Below are 13,908 nucleotides of genomic sequence, written 5' to 3'. Positions count from 1 at the left end.
TAAGGCACTTCCACAAAACTCTTAAGTTATCAAGACACTGGTAAAAAAGTTATCTTTAAAAAAGAGTATATAGAGTAGGCAATGTGATCTGCGGTCTATAGGTATATGCTGTCACGAGTGTATATGTACTTATGAAATGACTTGAAAGCAATATATATTTGAATAGTAAAAAGAGTGGGAAGCAGGATATTTCTAATACGCCAAGCAGAACCTTTCATCACAAGACAAATTTCCTACAACCTCAGTTGTTTCCGGTTGCTTCATCTGCAAACTTGGTCAATAACTATTTCAGAACAGAAATCTGCTCCAGGTGATGTATATATGTATACCTTTTCCAGATCACTAACCTTTGACTCTAGATGTACCTCAGCCAAAGAGATATTCTCCTGAAGTAAATGTTTTTGGTGAAATAAATCACTTTCTGAGTGCCTCATGGTTTCAAAGTTATTACCAATAATAAAATTTTGATACTAAGCAAAATGGAATTATTTTTTGCCAACCTCTTCCTTGGCCCTTGATTGGTCATTAGATGCCAGTCATTGTGAAAACATTCTGTGCAAGAACCTGGGACACATAGTGGGCAGTGTCTAAGGGTATTGATCAAGGTGAGTTTTATAATCCTACTGTTTTTGTTTCAATTCTGTCACTGCCTTCTTCACTCCCCTATTGGGTTTTCACACCATCTTTTTCTTTTCCAAATTTAGTCCCTCACTTTTTTTTGTCAGTAACTTTGAAAATGGTTTTTCATTACTGTAGTTGACATACAATGTTACTACTTTCAGGTGTACAACATAGTGATTTAACGGTTCTATATATTATGCAGTGCTCACCTCCATAGGTGTAGTTACCATCTGTTTAGATATCCCATCCCTTCTTTACTCCTCTTGCCCTTTGGCAAGCAAAATTATTTCCTTTCTTTTAAGGAGGAAGCCATTAGTCCTGTTTAATTCCACATTCTCTTGAATGACACCATTATTTGTATTACTGAATTGCCCAAGCCTGAAATGTAGTAATTATCTTGATGCCTTCCTCTCCCTTAGCAATTTAATCTGTCAACAATTTCTATTTTACCTCATAAGATCTCTTGAGTTTGTCTGTTTCCCCACATTTTAGTTTAAGCACCTCTTTTGTAGCCCTGTAGGAGCTTCTTACCTTGCATATGTTTTGGCCCCTCTCCCGTCTGTCCATACTGCAGGCAGAGTTAACATTTAGAAAAATGCAAGTTGTTTTTTTTTTTTTTCCCCTGCTGAGGTTAGATATATTTATCTGGAACACGTTTGTTACATAATACAGTAAACAGACAATAATTTAGTTAACTAATCTTTAGGAAACGATTCCATAAGCTTATAGAAGGAAATACTAGGAAATTTGGTTCAGATTATCATGTTACTTCATAATTCATTAGTAAGAAAATATTTTTTTCATAATTCAGAGTTTTAAAAAATTAATTTACAATACCAAAATAATGTTAGCACAATATTTTGGTTTGCTAAAGACCAGGGTTAAATTTTTTCAGGAATAGAATTTAGTGATTCATCTCTTATATATTACACTCAGTGCTCATCCCAACAAGTGCCCTCCTTAATGCCCCTCACCCATTTAGCCTATCCCTCCACCCAACACCTGCCAGCAACCCTCAGTTTGTTCTCTGTACTTGAGTCTTTTATGGTTTATCTCCCTCTCTGTTTTTATATTATTTTTGCTTCCTTATGTCCATCTCTTTTGTATCTTAAATTCCACATATGAGTGAAATCAAATTTGTCTTTCTCTAATTTCACTTAGCATAATACACTCTAGCTCCATCCATGTTGTTGCAGATGGCAAGATTTTCTTCTTTTTGGTTGTTGAGTAATATCCCACTGTATATATATACACCACATCTTCTTTATCCATTCATCTGTCGATGGACATCTGGGCTTTTTCCATACTTTAGTTGTTGTCAAGAGTGCTGCTATAAACATTGGAGTGCATGTGCCCCTTCGACTCAGCACTCCTGTATTCTTTGGATAAATACCTAGTAGTGCGATTGCTGGGTCGTAGGGTAGTTCTATTTTTAATTTTTTGAGGAACCGCCATACTGTTTTCCAGAGTGGCTGCACCAGTTTGCATTCCCACCAACAGTGCAAAAGGGTTCCCCTTTCTCTGCATCCTCGTGAACATCTGTCGTCTGAGTTAATTTTAGCCATTCTGACCGGTGTGAGGGGGTATCTCACGGTGGTTTTGATTTGTATTTCCCTGATGATGAGTGATGTTGAGCCTTTTTCATGTGTCTGTTAGCCACCTGGATGTCTTCTTCGGAAAAGTGTCTATTCATGTCTTTTGTCCATTTCTTCACTGGATTGTTTGGTTTTTGGGTGTTGAGTTTGATAAGTTCTTTATAGGTTTGGATACTAACCCTTTATCTGATAGGTCATTTGCAAATATCTTCTCCCATTCCATCAGTTGCCTTTTAGTTTTGCTGATTGTTTCCTTCACCGTGCAGAAGCTTTCTATCTTGATGTGGTCCCAATAATTCATTTTTGCTTTTGTTTCCCTCACCTCCAAAGACGTGTGGAGTAAGAAGTTGCTGCAGCTGAGGTCAGAGAAGTTGTCTGTTTTCTCCTCGAGGATTTTGATGGTTTCCTGTGTTACAGTTAGGTCTTTCATCCATTTTGAGTTTATTTTTGTGTATGGGGTAAGAAAGTGGTCCAAGTTCATTTTTCTGCATGTCACTGTCCAGTTTTCCCTATGTCATTTGCTGAAGAGACTATCTTTTTTCCATTGGATATTCTTTCTTGCTTTGTCAAAGATTAGTTGGCCCACATTTGTGGGTCCATTTCTGGGTTCTCAATTCTGTTCCATTAATCTGTGTGTTTGCTTTTGTGCCAATACCATACTGTCTTGATTAGAGCTTTGTAATACAGCTTGAAATCTGGAATTGTGATGCCTCCAGCTTTGGTTTTCTTTTTCAGGATCCTTTTTCAGGATTCAGGGTCTTTTCTGGTTCCATACAAATTTTAGGATTGTTTGCTCTAACTCTGTGAAGAATGCTGGTATTATTTTGGTAGGGATTACACTGAACATATAGATTGTCTTGGGTAGATAGATATTATAGACATAGATATATAAATATATAGATATATTATCCACTTGCTTAGAAGCCTTCAGTGCTGTTTTAATCTGGTTGCGGCTCTTAGTTCTCATGGGTAAACTAGGAAATTTCTTTTCCTTCAAGTATGTCCTCACATAGAAAATAGACTTAGCAAATATGAATAATAAGACAAAAACAACTCTCAGACCCTGTGTGGAGGAAAACACTTTCCAAAGCAAAGTGTTCTAGCCCACAACATGGCCAACTGCAGCTCTGGACAGAGGGGATGTTGGATGGGTTCTGGCATAATGGGTCCCCAGTCAAGGGGTCCCAGAGTGTGATCCTATTATGTCAGACTGCTCCAGAACGTCTTTCATTTAGTCCTTTTCATAGAGATTGCATAGGATGATCAACTGCACTGAAGGAGTTTAATTTGAATCAAAGGCAGCAATGGGATCAAAGTAGAGCCTCCTAACATGTGCATGGGAGGGGAGCAGTGAGGGACATGGTTCCATGTACCTCAGGGAACTGCTCCCCTAGGGACGACAGGCAAGACCTGTGGTAGCTCTCTCTGATGAGAGGCAGGGTGCGAGAGTTGACAGCTTAAGGTTTTGTAATAGCTGATGCAGGAAAAGAGGAACCTCGCTGCCTAAGGAAGTGGTTAATAGACAGCTACAAGTGCCAGACGCTATTCTGGTTGCAAAGCAGGAAATGACTCCGGAGACTGAGTATTTCAAGGAAAATATCAAGGAGATGACTTCCGATATCCCTCCAGAAGAGGCAAGAAGTAGTGGAGCGAGGTAGGGTGTGGCAAAGAAAGGTACTCAATACTTGGTTCACCAGTGGTGCTGTAGGACACAGCTGCTGAGCAAAGGCAGAGGTTTTGGTTTCTTCCCTTCCATTTGGGGCTGGCTGGTCGTGCCCTTGAGAGTGAGAGTGTTAAGAACAACTTTTCCCTCTGGAAGGTGCTGAAGGAGCAGAACTGAGCGGACAATCTAAACGGTTAGGGAGCTGCTGGCGGATGGGGCGGAGTTAGATAGGGAGAGGAGGGACTTCCGGTGCGCCCCTCGGCCCAGTTTCCGGTGTCCAGCGGCCGCTTGCCTGGCGCCCTGGGCTGGTCTCGAGGACGCTGCGGACGGCGAGGCTGTGCTGACTTTCCTGGTAGCGGGGCCTTTGGTGAGGACGGCGTGCGGAGCAGGGGTGAGGAGCCGCTCTGGGACGAGCGACCACTCACCCATATGGAGGCTGCATTTCTTTATGAGAGGGCTCGGGGATACACCGGTTGCGTCCCTAGACCACCCCCTCTTGGGCCGCGGACCAACCCACGCGCGCACTCAGTGAGGACGGCCCCACCCCTCCGGGTGGGGGCGGCACCGCGCATGCGCGCAGCACTGTTCTTTGAGCTTAGGCCGGGCCCCGGGGGCGTGGGGCAGTCCGTCGCCCTGGGACACATCGCGAGTCAGGTGTGGTAGTCATTCTTCAGAATGTGCCCCTGGACTGTATTTTGAAGCTGGCGTCCCTGTGGGTCAGTCTGGCCAGGTCCTGGAGTTTGCACTGGGCCAGAGTGCAGTGGCCAGTCTTGGGGCCCTTTCCCACTCAGGGGATGGAATCGCAGTTGTTAGTGCTGATAGACCTTTGTTTTTGGAATCCTTCCAGTTAGTGACCAGCATGCATGAGTTAATTCACAGGTCTGTATTGAGCGATGAGTAGTGCAGCGGAAAAGGAACACAGCCCCTTTCCTCACGGAGCTTAACAGTTGGCACCGAGCAGGAAGGAGCACGCTGGGAGGTCCTGGCCCAGCCCTGGGAGAGGAGTTGGACTCTGGAATGCCAGAGGAAAGAATGCTAATCTGAAACCTATGTACCGCAGGAGTTGGCCAGGGAAAAGGAGGACGTAGGTGATGGCCAGGGGTGGTAGAAGTCAGGGAACAAAAGTGGTTCCAGACAAAAGTCCAGCGATGAGGGAGGCAAATGTAGGCCTTGGGGCCGACCTGATTGCCATGGAACTTTGGTGTGGGAGTAGACAAGTTGGAGAGGTAAACCAGGGCTCTGCACACCCGTGTTCATTGTTCAGACTTCATCCTGAGGACAGTGCAGATCAATTGGAAGATTAAGTGGATAGTGACTATTTAATAGTATCATTTTTTGAGTGCATACAGTGGTTCTAGACTTTTCTACCGGAAGTACATTGGGAAGAAAAGAATTTGTGTTCTCGGGGGTGGGGGGGGGTGGGGGGGGGGCTGGCGGGTCTAGGAGGCGTATATTGAAAAGCTACAACCTCCCAGGAGAAAATTGTTTATTGAAGTCTGGTTTAAATATTTACACAAGATTTGAATGGCATACCAAAGTATGTACTTGGCTTGGTATAAAATGTTTTCCCAAATGCTCAAGTTATTCTAATGCTTTACAACCTTGCATCATATCATACTACTATTTTTGTAGTTCTTGATAATCCATCATGTACCCTCCCCCAGATACATAACCCAGCCTTTCCATGTGGGGAACACTGGTCACAATACATGTATTACTTTCTTTAATCATCCTATCAACCGTTACAGGTGGGTGTAATCTTTCTACTTAAGCAGTGATAGAAACTGAGGCTGAGAGGTTAAGAAAATTGCCCAAGTTCACACAGCTGGTGAGCTGCTATTCAAACATTCACTGCACTGCTTCGCTTCAGGGAATGGATTTGGGGTGGAAATAAGATTTGAAGCAGAGACGGCATCTAGGAAGTTGTTGAAATAGGCTAGGTGAGAGGCGATTTCAAAACGAAGATCGTTTTAGCAATGATGAAGGAAAGCGAGTGGGTTCAAAGAAGGTAGAACTGACATGGTTTGGCATTTGACTGGATGGGAGCAAGGAGTGAGAGAGCCTGGTGGCCGCATCAGGGTTGCTGGGGTTGCCATTCACTCACTCACAAGAATTGCAGGGAAAAGAGCAGCTTTGAGGGTAACAGGGCTTGTTAGATTGAGATGCGCCGCGATATTCAAGGGGGGCGGTCCTTCTGAAGTGTCTTGCAGAGTTCCTTTTGGCACGAGAGAGAATTTACTTTTCTTCTTCGCATTGAATACATGTCATTCGTTCTCAGTTGTTGATGACTTCCTAAGGTATGCTGCATATATAACCTGTTCAAACTATGGGAGATGGTGGGATATGGCCCCAAGATAAACACAAAAACATGGGACTACTTGTGAAGCCTCTACAGTTCTTTTGGAGGCGACACATTTATTTTACGATTATATTTTAGCAAACACTACCTCATAGTTCAAGTAACAAGTATGACGAAGTTTCAGACAAGATCATGGCAGAAGTGGTCAAGGCCTATACCAGGGTGAACTGAGCTGGAATATTTTGAGGTTTGAGTGGGTCACCTCAGCATTTTTCTTCGAGGCCCCAGGCAATCATTGTCAAATACGTAATGCTCCAGAGAGAGCATTTTAGAGTTTACAAGGTATGTTCTGTGGAACTGATGAAAGCGAAAACATAGGCTTTTTAAATGCTGTGGTTAACATTAAGCCTATGTGGATGCTTCTATAAGGATTAAAATGATCGGTATTTATTATGACCATTTGCTGGCTCTAGTTGTACAGGTTTGTTTGTTTTTTTTTTTTTTAACAATACAATTCTTTTGTTGTTTATCTAGCCTTGTTTATATTTTTTTCCATAATCTCCTTCAGAGTTAACATTTTTTATTAAGTATTACATGTCTCCCATAAAAGGTGAGTTTTGAGAAGCAATTTTAGGTTCCTCTGTGTATAAAAAAGAGAATGTTTTGTCTTTATTTTGTGTAGCCTTACCTTTTGTGCTGCAGGGTATTTTAAATTAAAGAATCCTTTTAACTGTTACTCATCCAAATAGAGTAGGAACAATCTGGTCTTTTGACTGGCAGTTTGCCCTGGCAGGTAGGTAATAGTTGATGCTATTGTTGATGTAATCCTCCATTTTAGGTCACAATCGAGTTCAGAAGTAGAATAATGTATAAGACTGTTATAAAAAGACAAATTACAGATAATGTTGATTAGCCAGAACTCTTAATATCTTTTTTTTTTTTTTTTTTTTTTTTTGTCTCTGTGCACCTTTTTTCGCCCCAGAGATAACTTTTTAAAAGACAGAACCAGGGATTTGTTTAAAATCAAAATAGTTTGTGGATGAGGGTTGTTATGCTGAGTGTATTAATAATTGTCTGGACTAATTTAGTTGTTTACAGCTGTATTAAATACATAAGGAATGATTGATTAACTATAAACAGACTGTTTTTGTTGTGAAATATGTCTACACAAGAGTCTGTCAAACATACACGTAAGTTTTAAAGAGTTCTAATAAAATTAAAAACACCCACATACTCACCATCTAGGTCAAGAAGACTCTAGAGGCTCCCTTTGTGCTCCTAGTTTGCAGCTCCTCTCTGTCCCCTGAAGAAATCACTCTCCGGATTCTTGTGATAATCATTCCTTTGCTTCTCTTTACACCTTTGTATGCATACCTATTTCTGAATGCTAAAATATGAAACCATACTGAAGATATTCTTCCGTGACTTGCTTCTTGCACTCTAGTAAATTTCTGAGAGTTCTCTAGGATGATTCGCATAACTGTAGTTTTTTCATTTCCAGCGCTTGTATTCTGGGTATGAATATACCACTGTTTCTTTGCCCATTCTGCTATTGATAGACATTTGAATTGTTTGTTTCCAGTTTCTGGCTCCTAACAAACAGTGCTGCTATGGACATTTTTGTTCAAGCCTAATGGTACAGAAGGAAAGAATCTTTCCAGGATATAATACCTGGGAGTGGAATTGTTGGGTGGTAGAGTATGGTGATTCCAAACTGGTTTCCAAAATGATTATACTGGTTTATTGGCTCACTAGCAGCATATGGGAGTTCCTGTTGAAAATCTTTTCGTATCTTCAGACTTTTAAACCTTGCCAATCTCTTGTTTGCAGTGATCTCATTCTGCTTTAAATTTGTATTTCCCTGATTACTAATGAGGTTTGAACATCTTCATTTGTTTGCTATTCAGATTTGCTCTTTTGTAAAGGATATATTGAGATTCTATGCCATTTTTCTACTAGGTTGTTTGTCTTAATACTTAAAGGTTATATTTCCTGGATTCTGGTTCTTTTTCACATGTGTCGGAAATTTGTTTTTCACTCACTCTGTATATTATTACTCTCTTTCCAGTACTTTTAAAAATTCTCTCTTCCAGTAATTGAATTTATCTGCCTTTTCCTTTATGGTCTGTGCTTTTTATATCTTAAAAAAGCCCTTCCTATCCACAAGTCATGAAGATATTCTCCTATCTAAACGTTTCACAGTTTTGCCTTTAACATGTGGTTGTTTAATCTACCTGGGAAAAAATTGTGTGTGATGTAATATGGGAGTGCAATTTAATTTTTTCTCCTGTGGTTATTCAGTTTTCTAATACCTCATTCTTTCTTCACTAATCTGAAATTACCTCTTTTGTATCAGGTTTCTACATATGGAGTGGGGAATCTTTTCCTGTTCCAGTGATCAGTTTGTTTCATTATGTGCTAATACCACAAGATCTTAGTTAATTACAAGACCACATTAATCAAATCCAGATATTAGGTAAAGCAGGGTCCCACCCTCTTTTCCTTCTTCAGTCTTGGCTGAAGTATCTTGACTATCTTTGGCCATTCGCACTGATGTATAGCTTTGAGAACCAGCTTATCAGGTTCCACAAGACACCTTTTGAGATAATGATTCGAATTGCACTGAGTCTATAGATCATTATAGGAAAAACTGACCTCTTTACAACATTGGGTGTTCTAATCCATGAAAATGGTGTCTCTGTATGTTTAGGTCTTCTTTGTGTCTTTCATTGAAGTTTTAAAATTTTGCCATAAGAAAGTTGACATCTTTGGTTAGACTTTTCCTGGTAACCTAATATTTTATGCTACTATTGCAAGTAACATTTTTAAATCAGTTTTCTAATTATTCGTTGGTGACATAGAAATGATAATGATTTTTAATATTAATTGCTTTACTTTCCTACTGTTTTAAAATCTTGAATTTTTATGTATAGAATCATATCTGAATAATAATAGTTTGCTCTTTTCCAATTCTTATACCTTGTTTTTCTTGCTTTAACTGCTCTATCTAGGGTATTATTTACACTGTTAAATGGAAGTGGTGGTTATTCCTTGTGTTATTCCTATCTCAAAGAAAATGTTTCCGGTGTGTTACTGGTGAGTCTAATGTTGGCTATAGGCTTTTTGTGGATAGTCTTTACCAGCTAAAAGAAGTTCCCTTCCATTTTTATGTTGCTTAGAGTATTTTAGTGTGTATAGATACTGAATGTTATCAAATGCTTTTTCTGCAAGAATTGACATGATCAAACATCATTTTACTTCTGTCGTCTATTAACGTGGTAAACAACAGGAATCAGTTTTCTAATTTAAACCAAGCCAGTAGTAGGATAAACCCAACTTAGTCGTGAGGTGTTTTATACATTACTGTGTTGACAGTTACTTTCTCTCAGCACATCGAAAATCTTATTCTAATGTGTTTTGGCTGGCATTGTGTCAAGTGTGAAGTCAGCTGTCAGTCTGCTGCACCTTTGAAAGTAATGTGTCTTTTCCCTTGGCTGCCTTCAACATCCTTTCTTTGCCTTCAGTGTACGTGGTTTAGGTATGGACTTCTTTGTATTTAGTTTGCAGGAATCCTTTGGGCTTTCTGAATCTGTACATTGGTAGTTCTTCGTGGTTTTTTGCACAGATTTTCAATCTTGGCTTTTATTCTTTAAACACATAGGCATATCCAGTGACTGATAATTACATTATCACAGGAGTCCTTGTACGACTGCTCTGTGCATTGTTGTTTCTGGACGTTCTTCCTTCTGGTCCTTGTTTCTGTAGGCAACTTGCTCATTATGCTTAGAATTTTATTTTATTTTATTTTATTTATGGGATTTCTCTGTTGTTTGGGCTGAAAGTAATATTTGGGGAGGTTTTGCATTTGCTTCAGCCAGGCACCTGCTAGTCAAGGTCATCCTAATTAAAATCTTGAAGGTTCTCTGAGGACTTGTCTTTAGATAATGTCTGTAGGCTGGGTCCAGGGCTGGTTGATGGTCCAGGGCTGGCTGTAGCACTTTCTTCCTTTCACTCTCTGGGCCAAGTTTCATAGCAGCTGATATTCTTGTAGCTGACTGAGACGATGTGGGGTGGAGTGCCAGTGATGGTTTACTTCTGGTTCATCCTTATAGTGAAGACTCTGCTTTTAGATTGAGAGGGTCTATCTCTTCAGGTGGGTTCTGAGTTTTATCTTTTATACCCTGAAGGAGCCAAGGGAGGGGGAAATCAAGGTAGCCTAGTGTGGGCAGATGCTCTAGGGCCAAAATGGTGTTTTGCTCACCTTCTGGTTTCTTGCTTTTATTTAGATCTGAGAATTCCTTATTTTCTTCTTTGCTTCTTGAAGCTTGTATACACACACACATATATATACATACATGTATACACTCTTGAACAACACAGATTTGACTGTGCTGGTCTACTTATATGGGGATTTTTTTCAATAAATACAGTATAATAATGGAAAAGTATTTTCTATATGACTTTCTTTTTTTAAATTTTTTAAATGTTTATTTTTGAGAGAGAGAGCATGCACACACATGTGTGTGAGCAGAATGGGAGAGCAGAGAAAGAAGAGAGAATCTTAAGCAGGCTCCACACTCAGCACGGAGCCTGACATGGGCGCAATCTCACAAACCGTGAGATCGTGATCTGAGCTGAAATCAAGAGTCAGATGCTTAACCGACTGACCCACCCAGTCACCCCCCCTTTTGATTTTTCTTAATAACATTTTCTTTTCTCTAGTTTACTTTATTGTAAAAATATAGCATATAATACATACAACATACAAAATGTGTATTAGTCAATTTTTATGTTGTCAGTAAGGCTTCCAGTTGACAGTAGGCTATTAGTAGTTAAGTTTGGGGGGAGTCAAAAATTATACCTGTATTTCTCTGACTGTGCAGGAGTCAGCATCCCTAACCCCCAGGTTTTTCAAGGGTTGTGTGTGTATATTTTAATCTAGTATTGTTAAGTTTCATTTGGAGTATTGCCAGCTGTGTTATTGGAAACCCAAGTCCAAGAATATTTTTTTCTAAATAAGCATACCAGAGTTTATTCATCCACAAATATGTATTTACTTTTCAAAGTAGGCAACGTGGGAGACTACAAGTTTCTGCCATTGTTCAAGATATATTTGGAACTCTTTTTTTTTTTTTTGGAATTGGTTTCAGAGCCAGTAGCATATTCTTTTAAATATCTTTATTGGCTACATTCTTTAAAGATGAAACTTGGGCTTACCATAGAATTCAGCATCACACTCCTAGGTATTTATTTACCTAAATGAATTGGAAACTTACATTAACACAAAAACCTGTGCCTGAGTGTTTATAACTGCTGTGTTCATGATCACTGAAAACCTGAAATAGCAAGGTGGAATTCAGGAGGAGAATGGATAAGTTGTGGTATATTCACATTATGGGATGCTATTCAGCAATGAGGAATAAACTGTATTGATCCTGGCAAAGGCATGGATGGATCTGAAATGCATTTTGCTAAGTAAAAGAAACCCACCCCAAAAGGCTGCATATTATATGATTGTATTTATATGACATTCTGAAAAAGACGGAACCACAGAAAACATTAGTGGTTGCCAGGAGTTAGTGGAGGGGAGAACAGTTGACTACAAAGGGGATCCACAGGGAATTTTTAGGGTGATATCTTTGATACTCGTTTGCATGTGTGAAATATTATATTATTGTTTTATTATAAAAACAAAAAATGGAAGAAAAAATGAATACACTTAAGAAAACTAAAAATGAAGTCCCATCCTCTTTTCTTTAGCTTCCTCTTTTTTATTTTTTTAAGTTTTTTAAATTTATTTTGAGAGAGAGCATGAGCAGGGATGGGGCAGAGAAAGATGAAGAGAGAATCCCAAGCAGGCCCCGTGCTGCCAGCGCACAACCTCACATGGGGCTCGAACCTAAGAATCATGAGCTGAGCCGAAACCAAGAGTCAGACACTCAGCTAACTGAGCCACCCAGGTGCCCCTCTACTCTGTTATTTTTGAACCATGCATCTCTTTCATGCTCCTCTGTATAAATGATGTAGCTCATAATAAACAAATTAAAGGGGAAAATACACAAAAGGAAAGTTGGATGTGGTTAAGGTAAGGAAAACATCCCCTGACTAAAATTACTAAACTAACTTGAAATTTCCTCTTCAGTAATCTGTAAATACTGGTAGCTCCTTGACCACATAGGCCGTATCGAATATAATGGTGGAGATGGGCGATTAGAACATTTTCATTGTATATAACAAAAGATGAGAAAGATTTTGCCAATGATTTAGGGCTTCCATCCACTCATTCTCAGAATACATTTGCTCATATTTAAAAATAAATGAATGAATTGTTCCACCAAAAAGTTAATGTAAGAAATCTGAAAGTAAATGGTAACTTCTCTTTTAGCATTCCCCTTCCTATGGTTTTAATTCAAGATTAAAAAAAAACAAAAACAAAAAACCTAACCATTGTAAAAGTCTATGGACCAAATTTTGGATTTTTGATTTTTAAAAACACATTTTCTTCCAGAAGAGCAGCAGCGTAACACTAAGCAGTATCTTTCTGGATATAAATGATATTTTTGAAGACTTACCAGTTTTTAATTGTCCATTGTTTCCTAAACTGTATTTTTAATTTCATTTGCTCTCTCCTAGGGAATGAAAGATGGCAGCACGCCGTGCGTTAAAAGCTGTTTTGGTGGATCTCAATGGCACACTTCACATTGAAGATGCAGCTGTGCCAGGCGCACAGGAAGCTCTTAAAAGGCAAGCTATTCTCCAGGTTCAGCTGACAAATATGTTTGTAAGTGCCATTTTACCAAGGCAGATCATTAGCTAAATGGATGGCCTTAAGATGGCACTTTCCCAGCTTACCAGATATACAGGAACTGCCTTGGGTTTAGCTAGAAGATGTATGCACTGTAATAGCCTCCAAACGCTTGTGTTCTAAACCTTTATTAGGTTTGGCCTTTCAATCTAGTCTTTTTGTTCTTTGTGTATGTGTGGCTTTATCTAAGTCAGTAATGTAAATTTGGGAATGAAAACTCAAGATTCTAAATAATCTGGAATAAATAGCATTGGAAAAATCACAAATGAATTCTGGAATCACAAAGTGAAACACACACACATACACAGAGGCGTAGTTCTGCCCTCTCCCCCTTCACCCAAGACCTTGCATTGAGTGTGCAGCTCACCAAGTAACATTTAGTTAAGAGACTTGAAGTTTTTTTTTTATTTTATTATTATTATTATTTTTTACCATTTACTTATTTTTGAGAGAGAGACAGAGACAGAGCACGAGCAGGAGAGGGCAGAGAGAAAGGGAGACACAGAATCTGAAGCAGGCTCCAGGCTCTGAGCTATCAGCACACAGCCCAACGCGGGGCTCGAACCCACGGACTGTGAGATCATGACCTGAGCTGAAGTCGGACACTTAACCGACTGAGCTACCCAGTGCCCTGAGACTTGAAGTTTTATATTTATTTCCATCAACTAATTTAATGCTTTCGAAGGTTAGAGACTATCTTCTATTTCTGATGTATCAACCACAGTATTTAACACAAGTCTACATACAAGTTGAGGCTATGGTAAAAGCTTGTTAGAGTGAACTGAATGTGAATGTTTGCTTCTGAGTTCTGAAAAAAAATACTCCGCCATATGACAGAGCTAATAATGCTAAGTACCTTCCTTTTAAAATAATTTAGGGAAGTTTTCAAAAATCAGCAATACTTAGCATGTGGTGCTTATCATTT

The 13,908-nt window shown here is 39.5% G+C and overlaps 1 protein-coding gene across 5 annotated transcripts in view; it reads left to right on the top strand.

Moving 5' to 3' along the window:
- Window positions 1-3,851: 3,851 nt before the first annotated feature.
- Window positions 3,852-13,908, top strand: part of HDHD2 (haloacid dehalogenase like hydrolase domain containing 2) — a 36,435-nt gene continuing 26,378 nt past the window's right edge. Inside the window, exons 1-2 of one of the 5 annotated variants that reach the window (XM_042909863.1) lie at window positions 3,852-3,870; window positions 12,812-12,922. In XM_042909863.1, coding sequence (XP_042765797.1) covers window positions 12,822-12,922 — 101 coding nt within the window. In that variant the 5' untranslated portion in view covers window positions 3,852-3,870; window positions 12,812-12,821. Of the gene's footprint in view, window positions 3,871-4,027; window positions 4,271-4,457; window positions 4,534-5,764; window positions 6,177-12,811; window positions 12,923-13,908 lie in introns of those variants that run through there. The other 4 variants (XM_042909860.1, XM_042909859.1, XM_042909861.1 and 1 more) reach the window with 4 other exon arrangements.

The sequence above is a fragment of the Panthera leo genome, chromosome D3, assembly GCF_018350215.1.
Source record: "Panthera leo isolate Ple1 chromosome D3, P.leo_Ple1_pat1.1, whole genome shotgun sequence".
Classification (NCBI taxonomy): domain Eukaryota; kingdom Metazoa; phylum Chordata; class Mammalia; order Carnivora; family Felidae; genus Panthera; species Panthera leo.
This window is presented reverse-complemented; position numbering and strand designations above follow the sequence as displayed.